The sequence below is a fragment of the Octopus bimaculoides genome, chromosome 24 (assembly GCF_046866305.1).
Source record: "Octopus bimaculoides isolate indiv1 chromosome 24, ASM4686630v1, whole genome shotgun sequence".
Lineage (NCBI taxonomy): Eukaryota > Metazoa > Mollusca > Cephalopoda > Octopoda > Octopodidae > Octopus > Octopus bimaculoides.
The window spans coordinates 11278021-11300520 of NC_142951.1; the positions used below are offsets into that span (position 1 = coordinate 11278021).

The window sequence follows — 22500 nt, forward strand, 5'->3', positions numbered from 1 at the left end:
GGATAGTAAGGACGAAGGACAAAAGAGAGTTGGAAAACTAGAAGGGCTGGTGTAAAGGGGCAACCGTCAGCCGAATATTCCAAAAAAGCTCCAGCCCTGAGAAGATGTAAAAGGACTGTAATTGACAGGATACAAATTGATGTTCATCAGTGTGGCCTTGTGATTGATTCGGCCTCGAAGCAGACTTTTGTGAGGTCCGAGATATTACAGCATCGAGACCTACCAGAGTCATCACGGTAGTCGTGTGGTGTGCTGAACTGAGAGGACCGGTTGATTTCCTGATTGAAGTTGCAGAACAAAAAGGTCGTGCTCCCAGTCTACGTGGTGGAAATGGAATATCTTTGTCTCTTAGGACTGGACTACTTAGCATCAATGGGGTGTCAACTGGACCTTCTACTTTATGAAGCTTTGGGTGAAATAAAGATTAGTCCCTGTCAAGGTGGTAGAGCGGACTATTGCTGGTGGTGAATGACAGTGATCCCACTGAAATCGGAATTATATGGAAGTATATGGAAGTATATGTGTCATTGTTTTTGTGTTTGTCCTCCAGCATAGCTGGACAATCAGTGTTGGTTTGTTTATGTACGCATAACTATCGGTTCGGCAAAAAAAAACAAAAAAAAAAACAAACAAAAAAAAACGCTGATAGAATAAGTACCAAACTTAAAAGCAAACGAACAAACAAACTAAAACCGGCTGATTTGAACGATTAAACCTTTCCAGGTGGTGCCGCAGGATGGCTGCAGTCCAATGACTGACACAAGTAAACAGAAAATAAAGGAAAAATTAAAAACCTGCTCAAAACAGACTGACAAGACAATTTTTACAGGGAAGAAAATAATGAGTTATTCCCCCTACGAGCATCATAATTACAATAACTATCCGGTCAAAACGCTTAGTGACATTTTGTTCGTCTGTATGTTCTGAGTTCAAATTCTGCAGGAGTCGACTTTACCTTTCATCCTTTTGGGGTCGATAAAATGAGTATCAGTTGAGTACTGGGGTCGATGTAATCGACGTAGCCCCTTCTCCAAACCTGAAGGCCTTTTGCCAAGATTTGAAACCAATATTTGAATATATAAGGGCTGCGAGCTAGCAGAGCTGTTAGCACACCGGACAAAATGTTTAGCGGCATTTCGTCCGTCCTGACGTTCTGAGTTCAAATTCCGCCAAGGTCGATTTTGCTTTTCATTCTTTTGGGGTTGATAAAATAAGAACCAGCTGAGGACTGGGGTCGATGTAATCAATTGACCCTCACCTCTCCCACCAAATTTCTGGCCTTGTGCCAAAATTCGAAGCCTGTATAATATGTAATGATAAAGCGGCGAATTGGCAGAATGCTTAGCGACATTTCGTCTGTATTTACGCTCTGAGTTCAAATTCAGCCGAAGTCGACTTCGATAAATTTGCTGGCATTGTAACAAAATTTGAAACCAATATTTGAATATGTAAAAATGTCAAAGTGTACGACACTTATAAGCTCGGAATTTCAAAATTTCTATTCCATCCGGAAATATTTATATCACTGGGACTTAATTATTCCTCGGAGAAGAAAAAGAAAAGACACCTTTAGTAGTACGAACCATTCCGTTACGATAGCGGGTTTTGTGCGATGAAGTAAAGAGTTTCTGTGCACGAATGAAAACTAACAGAAACGATAGACTCCTTACACCAAAGAAAGATAACTCTTAACATTTCGAACTTGTCGGTGAGCTGGCAGAATCGATAGCATGCCGGGAAAAATGCTTAGCGGCATTCCTTCTTTCTTTATGTTCTGAGTTCAAATGCTGTCAAGGTCGACTTTGATTTTCATCATTTCGGTGTCAATAAAATAAGTGCAAGTTGACCTAAACCACAGGCGTTGTAACAAAATTTGAAAGCAACGGAGATAAGTCGTTCATAGACGGCCATGCTGGGGTACCACCTTGAAGAATTTTCAGTCGAATCATACGACCCCAGTACTAATTTTTTAAAAGTACGGTACTTATTCTCTCGATGTCCAAGCCGCTAGGTTGCGGGACCTAAAAAAAAAAGAAAAGACCTGGTTGTCAAGCAGTGTGTGTGTGTGGGGATAAACACAGACACAAAGACACACATACACGCGCGCGCATATGTATGTATATATATATAAATATATATATATATATATATATATATATATATATATATACGGTTTAGATATAGATTCAAGGTTGAATATGGTACTTATGCGTAGGCACCCGAATATCGTATCCCAAAAGGATAGGTGATCAAAATCAAAAAATAAGCAACACGGATTTCAAAGGTGATTGCAGTACGCACGTTTCATGCTACTCCAATTTATTTAAGTAATGCGAGCATTACATTAAATGCAATATGAAGAGCAATCTTCAGCTGCACGAAAATGCAGAAAATTACTGTAGAAAAGACATATTATAAATGTGGCAACATTTCAAATCCAAGTGGGAGAGAGAATACATAAAAATCCAAATGTGAGGAAGAATACATAAGTCCATCTTGACATAGCCGAGTCTATCAGGCTAGTAATTGATTCTAGACAAAAGTTTTAACTGTCTCAGATTTTATTGTTTCTTATCTAGTGGTGATAGCATAAGGGACAATTACTTCTAAAGAGAGGGAAGGTGTAAGCAGTATGCATGGACAAGGCTATAAAATGTATTAGAATATAAAGGTTTCATAAATATATGATAGGTTTCTTTCAGTCTCCGTCAGCCAAACCCACTTTCAAGGCTTTGGTCGGCGGTCTGAGGCTATAGAAGAGGACACTTACCTAAAATGCCACTCAGTGGGACTGAACCAGGAACCATATAGTCCGCGAATCTCGCTTCATTCCACACAGTCCCGAATGTCAAACTCTTTGTTCTATCTCGCAATAGTATATGTCATTGGGAAGCTAATTATTTCCCAGATAACAAAAAAGAAAAGGCACATGTTGTTGTATGCACCACTCCGGTACTGTAGCGGGTTTTGTGTGATGACGTAAAGAGTTTTTGTTCACGAATGTAAATAAAAGAGAATGATGGACACCGCATCCAAAGGATAGATGAGAGTTAACATTTTGAATTTATAAGGCGGTGAGCTAGCAGAGTCGCCAGCACGCCGGGCAAAATGTTTTGGAGACATTTCGTCTGCTTTTGAGGTCTGAATTCAAATTCCACCGAGGTCGACTTTATCTTTCATTCTTTCGGGGTCGTTGACATAAGCGCCAGCCGAGCACTGGGATCGATGCAATCGTATTAACCTCTCCCCCACTGAACTTGCTGGTCTTGTGCCAAAATTTGAAACCAATATTTCGAACTTGCATAATAAGCATGAGAGAAAAGAAAAGAAGAGAAAGACAAAAGCAAATCACACACACACACATGCACACAACAATAATACTTACTATGTGTATTCCTTGCGCTCTTATATTTATTACGCTAAAGATGCAACCACCTAAAGTGTTCAATCCTTTGCATAATTATTCTTTTCTACTCTAGGCACAAGGCCCGAAATTTTGGGGGAGGGGGCCAATCGATTTGATCGACTCCAGTTCGCATCTGGTACTTAAATTATCGACGCCGAATGGATGAAAGGCAAAGTCGACCTCGGCGGAATTTGAACTCAGGACGTAAAGACAGACGAAATGCCGCTAAGCATTTCACCCGGCGTGCTAACGTTTCTTATTTCTTTATTGCCCACAAGGGGCTAAACATAGAGGGGACAAACAAGGACAGACAAAGTGATTAAGTCGAATACATCGACCCCAGTGCGTAACTGTTACTTAATTTATCGACCCCAAAAGGATGAAAAGCAAAGTCGACTTCGGCGGAATTTGAACTCAGGACGTAAAGTCAGACGAAATACTGCTAAGCATTTCGCCCGGCATGTTAACGCTTCTGCCAGCTCGCCGCTTTCTCTACATAATTATTAATTCAGTGAACATACATACATACATACATACATACATACATGTGTGTGTGTGTGTGTGTATACACACACATACACACATACACACATACACACACACACATATATATATAGTAAAATTTCTTTGTTTATTGTATAGGCACTGATCAGAAGTGCTCAGATAAAAGATCCGAGATGTAAAGGTATAAAATATGTTAAGGAGAATTGGTTCAACAATTTATTTATGCATATATTCTTTCATATGTACCCATATATGCATGTATGTATACATATAGACGTAGGTGTGTACATATATGTATGGATATATGCATATATTTATATACTATGTATATATATATATATATATATATATATATATATATATATATATATATATGACTGGTTTCTACACAGTGTCCGTCTACCAAATACCCTTACAAAGCATAGATCAGCCTGGGGCTATAATTAGAAGACGCTTGACCAAGGTGCCGAGCAGTGGGACTGAACCTGAGGACATGTGGTTGCAAAATGAGCTTCTTAACAGCAAAGCTATGCCTCTACCGGATGGGCGAGAAGTCACACATAAAATAAGTCCAATACGCTCCGGAATTGTCAAAGTCATGATTCAATTTTTCTAAAATTGTATGAAATGAATATAATGATGATGAATACCCACGTACTTGTACATCATGAACAAAATAAATAAATAAATAAATAAATAATAATAATGATGATGATGATAATAATAATAATAATAATAATAATAATAATAATAATAATAATAATATTTTTAAAAAAAGGATTGACGTAACTCTTCACGAAGGTAAATAGTCAAAACGAAGAGCGCGATTTTAGATGTTTTATTTTTTGAACAACATTTCGACAGAACGTCTGTCTTTCTCAAGTTCAAACCAAAAGGTGATTGAAAATTCAAAATTTCAGAATCCAAACGTAAACTATGAACGTGAGTAATCAGCGTCCATACGTTGATAGAATGACGTCATCAGCTTTTGTCAGTTTTTTAATAAGCAGAAAGAAAGAAAGAAAAAGGAAGACGACAGAAAAAGAAAAGAAAAAGAGAGAAAGAAGAATATTCAATCAAACAGTTTTGTATAAATTTGATGATATTCTCCTGTCATCTTATTCATTCCTCCAGGGCGTGATGTCAATAACCTGCAAACATATTTCTCCTCATACATTCTGAGAAGTGAAAGTGGGGTACATTCAGGATATTTTTTGAGAATGTGCACTTTCAAATCTTCTTCAAAATTGCAGTCGCTTGAAACGAAATGATAATAATAATAATCTTTTCTTCTATATGTACAAGGCCTGAAATTTCGGGGGAGGAGTAAGCCGATTTTAATCGACCTCAGGTCGTGATGGTCGTGGTGTTTTTTTTTTCTTTTTGCCAAAGAAACACACGTACTATATACTTCAGTTTTATTGCTGTTCTTATCTTTGTGTCCTTTGTCTGAAATCTTTCACCACACATCGTGCGACCTCTTCAACTACTCTCCATTCCACGTGTTTCCTCCCGTTCTGTTTAGTCCGTTCTGTCTTTCTATGATCCTAGGATAAGAACAATAATTAAACTGAAGTGAAGGCGGAGTATACAGCACTTGTGTTTATTTGGTAAGAAAAAATAAAAAAATGACCATCCCGAAATATAACAAAACCTGGAATACATATGATCATCTACCTATTGAATCAGGTTATTTTACTTGGGTGCTGTCAAAAACTAAACAAACGAAAAACGAAAATGATCTTTTAATTCCCATCTCGATAAATGAAATTTTAGGATGACTGCAATAAGCAGTCGTCAAATGAAGTTCTATGGAAGCTGTAATAAACAATCAGTAATATTTATTAAGGTGACTGGTAATATACAATGAAAGATATATAGTTTTATGGTGTCGTTATATAATGTCCCACGGAGACCGTAAAATAGACGACCAATAAATAAAGTGTTATAAGAGAGTGATCTTGGGTGTGAATTAGCGTTTTTTATCCTCGCAACCACTTCAGTAACCCCCTACATGCTTCCCATCTGTTGCATATCCTCCTCCTCCTCCTCCTCCTCCTCCTCCTCCTCCTCCTCCTCCTCCTCCTCATCATCATCATCATCATCATCATCATCATCATCATCATCATCGTCGACATCGTCACGATGACGACGACGACGACGACGACCACCACCACCACCACCACCACCACCACCACCATAACCACCACTGCCACCACAAAGACCACTACGACAACGAAAACGATAACGACGACGACGGGGACCATGACCATGACCATGACCATGACCATGACCATGACCATCTCGATGATGACGACACCATCACCCAACCACCACAACAAGCAACACTAACCACCACCGTCGTAGCCGTCATCACTTTACTGAAAATCTTACTCCTATCGGTCTGTCTATCTTTCTACCCATTGCATTGGTCTGTTTGCTTTTCTATTCCTCACTCTCTCTGCCGTAGGAACCTAACTTCTTTTTATTAACTTTTTTTATTAACTAGCTGCTAGAAAAATAACTTTGGAAGAAATAAAATGTATATTTTTGGACCCATTGTTTTAAATAAGACATACTGGTTTCAAATTTTGATACAAGGCCAGCAATTTCGGATGTAGGGGTAAGTCGATTACATCGACCTTAGTACTCCACCACTACTCATTCTACCGATTCCAAAAGGATAAAAGGCAAAGTCGACCTCTGGCCCAGCATTTTGAATTATTTATTTCGAGTGGCCTAACCACCTTACCATGGACATGTAATTTCAGAATGTGTCTGTCTGTCTGTCTGTCTGTCTGTCTGTCTGTCTGTCTGTCTGTCTGTCTGTCTGTCTGTCTATCTATCTATCTATCTATCTATCTATCTATCTATCTATCTATCTATCATGTATATACGTTCATACGCACAAATACACGTATACACACACAAGCATGCGCATTGTTTGTTTTTGATTTTGTCGACTACACAGTATAGTAGGGTCAGTTGGGCACCGTCTGTGAGAAAAACAGCACTATGACGCGATTCACTATGCCAGCAATTTGGAAACGACATGTTTTACTGCTTGGAATTCGCGCTGGAAGCTCCAATATGAACATTTCAGTCAATATCATGGTATTTGGATTGAGCACTAGTGATGGCGACGTTATGCCTTCATTCATCTTCCCACACGGCCTCAGACTCAACACGGAGGCCTGCACCATGTGCCTGGAGGAGGTAGTGTGGCCTTGGGTGAGGAGGGTGGCTGCTGGAAGACCATATGATTGGCAGCAGGACTCTGAACCATGCCACACAAGCATGGCTGTCAGACAATTTCTGCGACCACATTACCCCTAACATCTGGCCATCTAACTCCCCAGAATGCAACGCCCTTCGTTATTATGTGTGGGGTGCAGTTGAGCGAGAGACCAACAAAACTCCTTGTAACACCAAACACGGACTGAAGGCAAGGATTATGGCATCATTCACCAACTTAAACAAGGAGACCGGCCAGAAGAGCTGCAAGAGATTCCGAAGTCGTCTGAGAGCTTGCAGTACTGCGTTGATTTCGTTGATGTATACACACACACACACACACACACACACACACACACACACACACACACACACACACACACACACACACACACATATATATATATATATATATATATATATATATATACAGAGGAACAGCGAGGCACCATCTGGTCAGGTCTGCCTTGAAAGCGGATCCTCACACATCTACGGCAGAAAGACGTAATTGTTTGTATCATTGGCAGGTACCGAAGGCTGTTGCGGAGAGCTTATCCACAGTCATCAGCGCAAGTATACACCACCACATCCCAATGAGGTCAATTAGGTAGGTAAAAGCTGAAGAGAAACCAGTCACAAGAAAAAAAATAACAACAAAAAACAAACAAAGGCTGGAAACTGCTGTATAATCTCTGACTAAGTTTCATTTCAGCTTGCGTAAACAACTGAAATTTCCACTGCACACTGTACCAGCATCACTCTGATCAGCCATGTTCATCATCTCTGAAACAACTAAACACTGATTATGTTGGGACTCACAAAACTCTTGGAAGAACATTCTGTCGAATTCAGCGGGAGAAATATGCGAATTATCAGGAACTAATGGCGAATTATCACAAAAGAAGCAATCTAGAAAACATATGAGTCTACAGAGGTGGACTGTTGAGATTTTGTAGGATTATTACTCTGCAGAGTCCTCAGCCGATTAGGATTTACAGGGATGACAATGTAGGGGGCCATTCAATATGAAAGTGAAGCTGCAGAGAAAACTATCAGTTGGCTTTAGACTTAAATGGAGATTATCCATAGACGGTTGCTGCTAGGGTGCAAGTCGAGGTGTGATGAATCTCACTCGGGTAGGTCAATATGTATATATATATATATATATATATATATATATATATACATCTGTCAGATGGGGCCTTGATGAATGTCAATAGGCAGGAAAGTATATACTAGCCTTTATATATTTAATACTCAGTATTTCATATATTCAATAAGACATTCAATACTTCATTTCATTTTACTATTTATATTATATTATATATTCCATATTCTATATCCCACATCAATTTTATAAGAATATAAATAAAACATAAAAACAGACAGAGTTGGAACTCTTTTAAATAATATATATATATATATATATATATATATATATATATATATATAAATAAACACTAGGATTCATCGCAGTTTCCTCCTGCTAAATTTCATTGAGATGTCTTTGGTCGAATCGGTAGTCTTTGTTACTTACATACCACTGCGCCAGAGAATAGGTGGCAGCTGGCTACAGGTGGCATAGTAAGTGCATACATCAATTACTAAACAATACAATCCATAAACACACACACACACACACGCACACACACACACACACACACACACACACACACACACACACACACACACACACACACACACACACACACACACACACACACACACACACACATTCTCAAGAAATAATTACATTTCTGTTTAGAAATGGTATGAAACATCTCAAATTTTGACATAAAAACATTTAATTTATGAGGGCATGAGGATTTATTAATATCCTGCGCAATACGGAGCCTAAATATGTATCTATGCAAGGATATGTATATTCATATGCATATAGGCATGTATATACATCTATATATGTATACCTATCCTCTTGTTTTTTTCTTTTTTTAAAATTCGCCTTTTGGTAAATTCCATCATTGATTTGTAAATTAAATGTTCTTAGGAGAGTGTAACATTTCCCTTTGTGCATGGAAGCTTCTTATATTTCTAGTCCTGTTTTATCAACTGAAAAGGCGTTGTCCATCGTAAACATTGTAAATAAGGTCACCGCATCTTCACTAAATAAGTTAGCTCATTGCTGACATTAGACCGTGACGATCGACTTCGTTGAGAAATGAATTTAACTTAATATTGAAGTCTGAATTGTACAAGTGGGGACTCGTTCAGGTCGACCGTCGACCTCATGATGTTTTCATTCGTTCTGGAGGTCGACGGTCGACCTGAACGAAATTGGTCTTCAAGCGACAAATGACTATTCCTGAAGCGTGAAAACCACTCGTAAACTTGTATTTTGCTCATGGCAGCGATCCTGTAAGCTGTTTGAGACATGACAGCTGTTTCGACCGCCGTTTCTCCCCAGCAGAAAGCAGAATTTCACGGAAACAAGGAGGCCTGGATTATAGAACATATTAATCAAACTCGGAAGCTTCCTTTATCTTTGTCAAAGAAACGGCCTCAGTACGCTATATGATAGGGCCCCTCTTGAAAAGACGGCTTCCTAACGGAAACCCCATGAAGATAAGTGAAATACTAAACAAACAGTTCAATAGTGTTTTCACTACCCTTTTGGGATGCAGGCAAATGAACAAACCAGTGGAGTTCTTAGCCACTTCACTTGTAACTAAGGAGGGGATAATGATTGATTACATCGACATTAAAGGAGATGTAATACTGGCCATAGATGAGACAGACGCAAAACCAGCTGCTGGCCTTGATGGATTCCTAGGAATCCTTCTCAAATCCTGCAAACGAAACCTTGCAAACTATTACGGCTTCATTTTCAGAGCTTCCTTGCAAGTGGTAAGCTCCCAGGCAAATTGAAGGAGGGAATAACATGTCATTTCCGTAAAAGAGGAAGCAGAGATGATGCTAAAAATTATAGGCTTATTTCTCTGACCTTACACTTTAACAAAGTCATGGAACGAATAGTCCGCAAAAAACTAATTGCATTCCTTAAAGAGAATGATTTGCTGACTGACACCCAGCACGGTTTTCGATCTGGTAGAAGTTGCCTGAAACTGCTCTTACAGCACTACGACTGGGTGTTAAAGTAGTTGCTCAACAACTCAAACGTAGACATGATGTATCTTGACTTTGCAAAAGCCCTTGATAAAGTCGACCATAGTGTGATAGGTCACAAACTGTGTGATCTCGGTAGGAAAACTCTGAGGGTGGCTACACGACTTTGTAAAAGATAGAAGTCAGGCAGTGGTGGCAAAGGAAACACAAATAATGACAGTCTTAGAGTCACAGCTAATCATTGTGACCGTCTCAGACATGCCCTCAGCAGCTCAAATTGCTATGAAGATGACACGAAAGTCTCACAGAGGACACAGAAGCCTGGAAACGAGAGTTGGGCGAAATATACACGTGGGCTGATGACAATAACATGCAATTTAATGCTGGAAAATTTCAAGCCCTGCGTTACCAGCGCACAAAGCCAAGCAAAATGCAGACAGGATACATTGGCCCGTGAGGGACTGGGGCATAGACCTGAATAATGATGTTTCTTTCCGGGTGCGTATTATTAAGTTGGCAATAAAATACACACGGCTAACCGGATGGACTCTCCGAACTTTCAGAGCGAAAGAACAGGAAACCATGATGATCCTCTGGAAGGCATAATATTGTCTTCAGCTGTTTAGACTATTGCTCCCAGTTATGGTCACCACACAATACAAAATTAAAGGCGGAACTCCAAGTAATCCAGCGAAGCTACACAAAGAAAATCGTCTCAGTGCCACGTGTCAGCTATTGCGAAAGGCTGGAAAAGTTAAGACTCTACTCCTTAGAACGAAGACGGGAAAGATATGCAGTGATACACATCTCGAAGATCCTGGAAAAACTTGTACCAGACTTTGGCATTGAAAGTTACATAAATAGTAGAACTGGGCGCCGCAGGAAAGTGTCAAGGATCCCAACATCGCCATCAAAAATACAAGACCATGTACTGCAACAACATGGGCTTCAAGGGACCACACCCCTTCAATAACCTAAAAAGCTTGTGAGATCTGCATGGAGTGGATACAAGTGTCTTAAAAAAAAAAAAACTGGACCTCCTCCTGTCGAGGTTTCCGAATGAGTCTACCTCACTTCAGGAAACACAGATGACAGCAGCATCAAACTCTCTCATTCACCAAATGCCGCATATCAGAAGGAATTTCAAATAATACAAAGTTTACATTTGGATAAAGCGCTTATATTTAGTTAGTAATCAGGAGCAGTATAAATAGTGTTGGTGAGGGAAGAAGACAGAAATACACACAGACACACACACGCACAATACACACACGTAACACACACACACACACACACACACACACACACACACAACACACACACACACACACTCTTTCTCTCTTTGTCTTTGTCTGTTTGACTGTCTCTATATATACACATATATATACACATAAATATCTACTAACACACACACATACACACACACTCTTTCTCTCTCTGTCTCTCTGTTTGACTGTCTCTATATATATACATGTATATACACATATATATGCACATATATATCTACAAACACACACACACACACACACACACACACACACACACACACACACACACACACACACACAAACGATAGACAGACAGACAAACACACACATATTTACACAAGTGTAATTGATTCCCAACAATTTTGTCTGATGTTTTGTATGCAATATTTTCTTTCGCATTGTACATGTGCAAATGTGATATTTTGTTTTGTTTTACATGATGTATTTGATATAACTATTTATCTATTGACTTCAAATGATTGGGAAACAATGCGATGAACTCAAAGGTTTGTAAAGAACACCGTGTGAGTCCTGGGCAATGTTCAAAACAGTTGAACACTAGTTGATGGATAGATCTTCTCATCTCTTTCTTGTCGAATCTTCTCAGCAAGTAAGATGAGTTATATTTTCTTTAACTAATATATTATTGTCTGTTAGCTTGGCAGAGAACTATTGTGTGTGTCTCTGTGTGTGTGTGCGTGTGTGTGTGTATGCGTGTGCGTGAGTGTGTAAGGGTAGTAAGTGTGCACGTATGCATATCCACACATACCCACACTCATATATGCATATGTATACATTTATGTACACATGTAGATACACGCACACACACACAGAGCCGTACATGTATACACACTCACTTACACATATACACATACCATGTATATATATATTCATGCATATGTAAGAGAGAGAGAGGGGGGAGAGGGAGAGAGAGAGGGAGAGTGAGAGACAGAGAAATTGCGAGAGAGAGGGAGAGAGAGCGAAAGAGAAAGTGTGCGTGAGAGAGACATCGAGAGAAGAATTTGATGCGAGCAACATTCATGAGTAAGAACGGCTCAAGACTGGTAAATAAGTCAACAAAGAGAAAACAGGAAACATGTTGAAGTTTTCCACGACCCTTTTATTGTCATTGGTGTTAGAAACTGAAGCGTTTTACTTTAACTCTGAGCTTGATCCAGCAGTACATCAAAAGGGCCAAACAGGTTAGTGTTGTAGTGTGTCTGTTTATGTCTTTACCAATATTCTCTTTTACTCTTTTACTTGTTTCAGTCTTTTGACTGTGGCCGTGCTGGAGCACCGCCTTTAGTCGAGCAAATCGACCCCAGGACTATTCTTTGGAAGCCTAGTACTTATTCTATCGGTCTCTTTTGCCGAACCGCTAAGTTACGGGGACATAAACACACCAGCATCGGTTGTCAAGCGATGTTGGGGGCGACAAACACAGACATACAAACACATACACACATACATATATATATATATATACATATATACGACAGGCTTCTTTCAGTTTCCGTCTACCAAATCCACTCACAAGGCTTTGGTCGGCCCGAGGCTATAGTAGAAGACACTTGCCCAAGATGCCACGCAGTGGGACTGAACCCGGTACCATGTGGTTGGTAAGCAAGCTACTTACCACACAGCCACTCCTACGCCTATATATATATACATATATATCCCATATTTTACATATAATTGGCGCTGTGTTGTCGAGAGCTGGTGAAGGCATTCTATCCAAGAGCTCTCAATATTGACCAACAATATTTATTACTATAGTAGGTGAAGGCGCGTGCTTTAGTGGCTCGTGTGTTCGGCTCACGGTTGTAAGGTCGTGATTTCGATTCTCGGCGTCGCGTTGTGTCCTTGAGCATGACACTTTATTTCACGTTGCTCCAGTTCCACTCGGCTGGCAAAAATGACTCAATTTTGCCAACCTGTATTTCAAAGGGCCGGCTTTGTAAAACTCTGTGTCACGCTGAATCTCCCTGAGAACTACGTTAAAGGTACGCGTGTCTGTGGACACACTGTCATTTAAATAACTCAGGAGTAGATGCAACAATCAACGGCCCAACAATTATTTTGTTTTCAAATTTGTTGATTTTTATCTCAGATTTATCTGCTACGCCGTGGAGGCGTAAGCGACGGAGTGCCAACAAAACAACAATCTGCTACGCCATTGTTACATCCAAAATGAAGCATTCTCTACTTATCTATCCAGTTCCCTGATCACTACAACCTTCCTTATGTTGAATGCCAATATAGGTAAGACATTCTTGATATAGTACCAAACCAATGATCTCCTACCTTACGCAGCCATCACAACTCATGCATTACACTTATCTTCATGTTTCTGATACACGAGGCATTGTATTTCACGTGTCTACAACGTATTGGCTCTTCTTAATCTGATCTTTTGTCAGTCCTGTACATCACATATGATACACAGCACATATATCTCCCTGGTGCACTTACATTATATATGATATACATTCCCATTTTTTCAACCACCAGATTAACTTGGGACATACGAAAGAAGAGTGTTATATTACTCAGAATGTATTAAATAAAGGTTAATTAAACGTATGAAAACGAACATGGGTGTTTAGAAGAAACTTATGAAAATGATTATGACAGGCAAAGGGTTAAGCATAGCCAACTAACAATCAAATTCTTGTAAAGTTACACAGTCACATGAAACTGCTGTTGTGTCCTTATTACATTAAGATTAGGCAACATGTCAGTAATTAATACCGTTCAGAAGTTTGAATTTCTGCTTCTTCATACGTTGATGGCTCTCGTTATTTCTCGTATTCATTTTCATAAACCATCGGGTGCACGTTATCGTTGATTCAGATCTCATTGATAACGTTTCTCATTGATAACATTTCACTGCTGTTCCATTGGACACTTTGTAACAAGTATGGACTTGTCAGAGCAAAAAAGTAGTACAAATATAAACTCGAAGGCATCATTGAAAATGATTATGCAAAGATCCTATGGGATTTTATGATTCAGTGCGACCATGAGATAGAGAATAAGAAACCAGACATAGTGTTAATTGAGAAAGAAAGCAAACGATGTTGGATCATAGATATAACATACCCAGCTGACAAGGTATGTCATAAGCAAGAAAGAAAAGTCGATAGATATGAGAGGTTAGTTTGGTAGGTTAAGCAGTTGTGGTCTCTGAAAAAGGTGGTAGTAGTACCAATAATTGTCGGAGCCCTGGGAACAGTGAGCAAAAATCTCGAGAAGTGCATGGAACAAATAGGGGTTGCAATAAGGGTGGAGCACTTGCAGAAAACAGCGCTGCTTGGAACCGCTCGAATACTCCGGAAGGTGCTCGAAAAAATAAGAGGTGTTACCTTAGTTCACTGGTAGTGAACAGCTGACATCGTAATACATCTCCAACGCTAGGAGTTGTGCAAAGACAATAAAATAACAACAACAACAACAACAATAATAATGATAATAATAATAATAATAATGATAATAATAATAATAATAATGATACCTCTACTACTACTACTACTACTACTACTACTACTACTACTACTACTACTACTACTGCTGCTACTACTACTGATACTTAACTGATTGGAAGTGTTATCATGTACATGTTTTGTCTAGGTGTAAAACATGGGCCACAGCAAATATTCTGCTCAGTACCACAGATTTGCTCGTCTGTCACTTGTCCTCAACCAGTAGAGTGTGTCCTTTAGTGGCTGATGAAATGTGCGTCTCTGCATCATAGCCCATATCTTGAGACGAATTATTTGGGGTTTGAATTGGTTAGCTCTGGAAACATGGGTGTTTGGTTCATTATCCTTAAACAAACCTTACTCAGTGACCTTTTGAGTGGGATGAGCTACTCAACCTGAAGAAAATTCTAACTGGGCCCCCACCTGCGAGGTCATGAACTGTTTATATTTGTACCGCAGTGTCACTTTGATGACATGCACTGCTTTCTCACTCAATAATAATAATAATAATAATAATAATAATAATAATAATAATAATAATAATAATAATAATAATGATAATAATAATAATAATAATAATAATAATAATAATAATAACAACAATAATAATAATAATAATAATAATAATAATAATGATAATAATAATAATAATAATAATAATAATAATAACAACATCAACAACAATAATAATAATAACAACAATAATAATAATAATAATAACAACAGCAACAATAATAATAATAATAATAATAAAAATAACAACAATAATAATAATAATAATAATAATAATAATAATAAAAATAACAACAACAATAATAATAATAATAATAATAATAATAACAACAACAACAATAATAATAATAATAATAATAATAACAACAATAATAATAACAACAATAATAATAATAATAATAATAATAATAATAATAATAATAATAATAATAATAACAACAATAATAATAATAACAACAACAATAATAATAATAATAATAATAATAATGATAATAATAATAATGATAATCCTTTCTATTATAGGCACAAGGCCTGAAATTTTTTACGTCGACCCCAGGGTTTTACTGATACTTATTCAATCGACTCCGAAAGAATGAGAGGCAATTAACAGCAATAGAAATTCGATGTACTTGAGGGAGTTCATCACCAAGATCTTACATACAGGATTGTCACGCTTGGAATGCCTTTGATCACAGACCTTCTCGATCAAGGCTTACTTACTGCTTGCCCTGCTAGTATTAGCAACCATATCTCTGTCGAATTACAGCTTGCCATCTTCAACCTCACCTCAAAATAAAAAGAAACGAAAAGCACATATTACAAAATGTAGTGTTATATATCTAAAAAACGACAGGATGGTCACGGCTAGAATATCTTTGATAATATGTATAACTGATCGGGGCTTAGTTATGATTGTTAGCACTCCGTCGCATACGACGTCGAGGGTTCCAGTTGATCCGATTAGCGGAACAGCCTGCTCGTGAAATTAACGTGCAAGTGGCTGAGCACTCCACAGACACGTGTACCCTTAACGTAGTTCTCGGGGATATTCAGCGTGACACAGTGTGACAAGTCTGATCCTTTGAATTACAGGTACAACAGAAACAGGAAGTAAGAGTGAGAGAAAGTTGTGGTGGAAGAGTACAGCAGGGTTCGCCACCATCCCCTGCCAGAGCCTCGTGGAGCTTTAGGTGTTTTCGCTCAAGAAACACTCACAACGCCCGGATTGGGAATCGAAACCGCGATCCTATGACCACGAGTCCGCTGCCCTAACCACTGGGCTATTGCGCCTCCACTTTAGTTATGATTAAACAGTAGGAAAACAACAGGCACAACCACAACATTCTGTTCAACATCTTTGTGTTTCTTTTCTTTTCTTTATTTTCAGCGGTCACGAAACAATGTCTTCGATTCAGTAGGAATTTAGACTGCAGATTCTATAATTGTTTGAATGCCAGATTCCCCTGTGGTGCAGAACATTTGCCGAGGAACAACCCGCGTGTTCATTGTCTTAAAGCCAAGAGAACATACCGTTTGAATGACGTAGTAAGTACCACCTCTGATCGGAACCGCGCGTGGGAAATACATAGCAAGAAAAACAGTAAGAAAAATAGAGAGTGAGAGAGAGGGAGAGGGAAAGAGAGGGAGAGAGAGAGAGAGAGAGAGAGAGAGAGTGTGGAGGGTGGCTTAAAAACATAGTATGAAGGAGAGAGAAGCATGTTTAGCTATTTAATATTTTTACTCGTTTTATACTTTGACAACTACTTACCTGGTGTTTTACTTGGTTCGATGTTTTGGCAACCATACTGCGTTTGCCAGTGAAGTACTTTAGGGCAATAATTTCTGTATATTCCACCGACAGTAAAGAGGAAACAGAAGTGCATAGCGATTGGAAAGTAGCTGCTTATTGTGCGATTAGGGATTCACCCCCACTGTCTAGATTGCGCTATAAAGATCTCGTTTCTTTTATTCATTTCCATGTTCTCTTTCTCACAACTTCAACACAGACAGACAGATACACACACACAAACAAAAAACGCAAACAAGACAAATATTAATGCATATAAGCGTATATACATGCACATATACGTACATACGAGCATATTAATACAAGTTGGTTTTAAAATTTCAGCAACTCTTTTTTACTACAAAAAAATAACCTCTAAAACGAGGTCGGGTGGCAGAAATTTGAGGTCTTTAGGTAAGGGAGGCAACTCTACCTCCACGATGTTAACGTCTTGAATAGAGAAAATGTTTAAAATACATGGGGATTTACTAGGGGATGAAACTAGGGCTGTGTTTTTGCCGGTAGGCTGCGATTTGGCGCAGTGGAAATTACTCCCTCAAAGCATCGGGTGTTCCATTCACGACACACTCACACACACAAACACACATACACACACACACGCACACACATGCACACACACATATATAAATATATATACTTTTCCATCATTAGCTCTAGTTTTCTAATGGTTGTTCCATACATATTCGGTATGTAACAAACATTTAATAAGATCATTAATAAAGAGATTATTATTCTGAATAAATTATTATCGCTCGTCAACAGAGCAATTCTTCAAAACACAATTTTGTTTTCTTCTACTGTCAATTGTTAAACTTCACAGGGTATGATCTGGATAAAGAGTATCATGAATTGTGTCGTGGGACAGCTGACAAAAATCTACAGATCTCAGTTAGTGAACTGTAATATAATACGCAGGAACATTTTCAGAATACAAAAGAGTTGTTACACGGCTAATGATTTCTGCGAGGTCGGCTGGAAGCACCGCGCCGAATTGTGGAACATGTTCAAGGAACCTATCACTAGAACCAAATCAGACCATTATAAAAGGTAAGTACTTGTTGTTGTTGACGTTTTTGTTCATGGTGGTGGTGGTGGTGGTGGCGGTTTTGGTGATGGTGGTGGTAGTAGTGATGTGTTGGCACTCCGTCGCTTACGATGTCGAGGGTTCCAGTTGATCCGATCAACGGAACAGCCTGCTCGTGAAATTAACGTGCAAGTGGCTGAGTACTCCACAGACACGTGTACCCTTAACGTAGTTGTCGGGGATATTCAGCGTGACACAGTGTGACAAGGCTGACCCTTTGAAATACAGGCACAACAGAGACAGGAAGAAAGAGTGAGAGAAATTGTGGTGAAACAGTACAGCAGGGTTCGCCACCATCCCCTGCCGGAGCCTCGTGGAGCTTAAGGTGTTTTCGCTCAATAAACACGCCCGGTCTGGGAATCGAAACCGCGATCCTATGACCGCGAGTCCGCTGCCCTAACCACTGGGCCATTGCGCCTCCTAGTAGTAATGATGGTGATGGTAATGGTGATGCGTGTAGTGGTAATGGTAGTGGCGGTTAGGGTGGTGGTGGCGATGACGATGATGACGATGGTGGTGGTAGTTGTGATGATGGTGTGTGATGGTAATAATGATAGAGGTGGTGATGATGATGGATGACAGGATATATCACGCTTCCGTCTAGCCAAGTGGTTCTCAATTATTTTTTTATTTATGAACCCCTTTGACTAATATTTTATTCTGGTAGACCCCCATAGCCATTCGATGTTTTATAGAACCTTCTTTCAAAATTCCTATTTTGTTTTTCACACATTAACTTGTGCAGTTTCAACTTGTTTATTGACTTTTTAAACTAAAACGTCAAGAAATGGGAGTTTCTCTTTGTTGTATTCCATTGTAAATTGTATGTTAGTATTTATACCATTGAGCAGTATTTTAAGTTCGAAGAGTGTATCAATACTTTCATTCCAAAGGATAAAGAAGCCTCCTAAATATCTTTTCCAGTTCTAAAATAAGTATCCATAATTTGTTCGTGATACGTAATATACAGTCAATTCTAAATACCCCATTACTAGGTTTGCATGAAATGGGGCTACTTTTTACCCCATCGCAATTCCACATTTTTGTTGGTAGTAATGGCATCATACAAGAAATAATGGTTCTGGAGGATAAGTTTTAATCAATTATAAGTTCCTCTTTGATGCGTCCTGGTAGTTTGGGATAGTTTTCAAACGGGATTCGTTGCTTCTATTCCATAGTCATATGGAATATTAGTATAGAGGTTCAGAACATCGAAGGTACATGACTGTCTCTTCTTTCGTAGTGTTTGGGAGGTAGTTTAGCGTATCTAGATGGTCTCTAAGGAAGTGCTTGTATATATATCGAAAGGGGTTTCAGTAGGATATCAAGAAAGTTACTTAAGCGGTGTCATTTCGTTGTGGATAAGCCCTCTAAATCTCACCAAACGTAGATCATTGTTTTGAGTGGATGCAGCTCTGGCTTGGTTCAGTTTGTTGCTTGCTTATCAGGACTCAACTATTCTTTTCTCTGCTTTATATTGGCGTAAATCAATATAAATTGCCGGTGACGATGCAGTAAAGAAATCTCTGGTGTCCAGCGATCCAACTGGTGATAAATGACCACTAGATTTCTCTTTCGTTTAGAGTGTGTGACACCCATGTGCTGAGTTTTTGACCCTGCCCATCGAGTGAAGGCTACGGGCTACGGGCTACGATATTATAAGAGCATCCCATCTGCTGGTCCAATTTCTTAGTGGATTGGTGCGGATCCTTGTGAATGAACTCATTCAATCGAGCCTCGCTGAAGTGAGCTGGTCAGCTGGAATGTGGATAATCTGTGAGTTTGAATTTTCTCAGATAAATTTTCTAGAATAAATAGCTAAATCTCTCTCTGTACCACTCTAAACAATTTTTTAAAAAAAAGGACACAATAAAGTACTGGAAATCTCGATGGGTGCGTGGGTGGATATTATCTCTGAAAAAAGATACGTGATGGCTATCAGTGGAACGTCATTTATCCCAGACCTGCTCGTTCAAGATGAAGTAGAGACTACGATGCGGTGATGAAAAGTTCCTGGCCTTAAGGGTATCGCGAAAGGCCTAGTTGGATGCCCAACCTCCCCGAGTTCTTTTTCAGGCCTTAGAAAAACTGAAGGACTGCTGCAATAAGTGTGTGAATCTGAGAGGGGAATATGTTGAATAAAATCATAATTAAGTGATGCTCCTCTATTTTCTTTTACCCAAAGCCAAAAACTTTTCAGCACGCCCTCGTAAATTCCACCACCACCACCACCACCACCACCACCACCACCACCACCAATAGCAACAAACTTTGCTGTGCATGTGCGGTTGGGATAAAACATTAATATTTTTCTTTGAATTGTAGGTTATGGTTAAATCTTGGCAGAATATCTTCAAAATGCAACTCGAAAAGCTCTCCTGCATTAACAAGATGGATCTACTCCCAGTTGAAATTAAATAGTTAGGAATCATGTATCAAGTTGGTTAACGTCTCAGATTTTTGATTTAATTATTGAGGCGGTGATGCCAGTAATAATAATGATAATAATAACAACAATAACAATAATAAAAATAACAATGATAAATATGATGTTGATAATAATGATAATAATAATAACGAACAATAAATGTGCAGTTTGATTAGTGCAGTCCATGCATTTAATCCTATGCACATAGGTACATCCAGTATACACAGACAAGCATGCATAGTCTTACATGCATACATGCATACATATACACATTCGTATTCCTGTGTTCAAATATACATGCATAAATATGCACACACACACACATGTAAATATATATATATATATATATATATATATAAAGACATATACAAATATACACGTGAAAAGTATTTATGTTATTTGTAATCGAGTTTTTACCAATAAATGTTTCTATATCCTGTGACAAATAAAACTGGATATTATTTCTCACAAATCATTATTGTTTGTATTTTGTTACTATTATTTAACCCCAAGTCAACCCTGAGGCAGTGCACCAGTGCCGATCTTCACACCATTTGAACTTAAGACGCAAAGCAAAATGAAAAAATTAAGCCCTTTTTCCCCCAGCGTGTTAAAATATCTGCCAGGTCGTCTTTCTGCTTTGTACGCATACATTTATGCAACTCAATTAATTTTGGAAAATAATTAAGTATTTAAATTGAGTTAGTGAAATAGCTAATTTTAATATAATGCAGACTGAAACTGTAAGCATATCAACAAAACTAAACTAAAACATTGGAAGCGAGAAAGTGTTTTGTGTCTTCTAATTATTTACGGTCATTTGAATACAGTATAACAGTCTTGTTTATGAATAATTAAGGCCATCAGCTTTTGTTAGATTCATTGGCTGACCAGACCAAGATGGTGAAACAGCAGTGTCCTAGAATCGAAAGTGTTATAATCATATATTCGTCGTAAAGAAGTTTTTCTCTTCTAATGAAACAAAACAGTGATTCGCATAATCACGTTCGAATCTGCCAGAACCTATTAAGAAGAAATATGCAAGTCATCGTTTTGATTCTCGTTGTTTACCGTGCATACAATGGTTTATTATCGGTTGGTAGGTGTTAGCACGGCTCTTGTTAGATTCATTAGTGCAGGGGTGCTTTTGGTTAATGAGACACCATTGTTGAATCACCGGTTGTCTCAGAATCTCTTGTGCTAATGAATCGAGTGTTATGAATAAATGTTCGTTGCGAAGGAGAAACTGACCGCAATATGATGAAACAACAGCCATTGGCATATTGACGTTCGAACTTGCCGGAATGTATTAAAATAAATATGCGTACCATCGTAAACTGCCATTTTCATCAGTAAGCACAATGAAGTATCACTGATTTTAAAACCAGTGCATATGTATTTATGTATGTATGTAAGAGTGTGTGTGTGTATGCATGTTACCTATATAGTAGTTATATGGTAGTTATATAAACTGTGCAACTTTTAGATAATTCTCCTTAAAATGAGAAAATGAACAGCCTTAATCGATTTTCGAACCCAATCATGTTCTCATCAGAAGTGTTTATATCGATTTGACCGATTCCAGAAAACAAGCAGCCAATCTTTTTATATACTCAACAAAGTCAGAAACTACATATATATTGTGTTCTTTAATACAGCACATCTATAAGATGTTTTATCTTGGTCGAAA

At 38.5% G+C, this 22500-nt stretch overlaps 1 protein-coding gene across 1 annotated transcript; it reads left to right on the forward strand.

Moving 5' to 3' along the window:
- Nucleotides 1–12382: 12382 nt before the first annotated feature.
- On the forward strand, nucleotides 12383–21177 carry LOC128250814 (uncharacterized). The gene is made up of 4 exons (XM_052976799.2): nucleotides 12383–12698; nucleotides 16879–17036; nucleotides 18119–18345; nucleotides 20708–21177. Exons 1-4 carry the CDS (start codon nucleotides 12593–12595, stop codon nucleotides 20805–20807), a joined length of 591 nt encoding a protein of 196 aa, XP_052832759.1. The 5' UTR covers nucleotides 12383–12592; the 3' UTR covers nucleotides 20808–21177.
- The last annotated feature ends 1323 nt before the right edge of the window (nucleotides 21178–22500 follow it).

Excerpts from the sequence above, each read along its gene's own strand:
- LOC128250814 (XM_052976799.2), top strand. The coding sequence starts at position 12,593 with ATGTTGAAGTTTTCCACGACCCTTTTATTGTCATTGGTGTTAGAAACT. Across the intron at positions 12,699-16,878 it reads ACATCAAAAGGGCCAAACAG|CGGTCACGAAACAATGTCTT; the intron begins GTTAGTGTTGTA and ends CTTTATTTTCAG. Across the intron at positions 17,037-18,118 it reads CATACCGTTTGAATGACGTA|GGTATGATCTGGATAAAGAG; the intron begins GTAAGTACCACC and ends TAAACTTCACAG.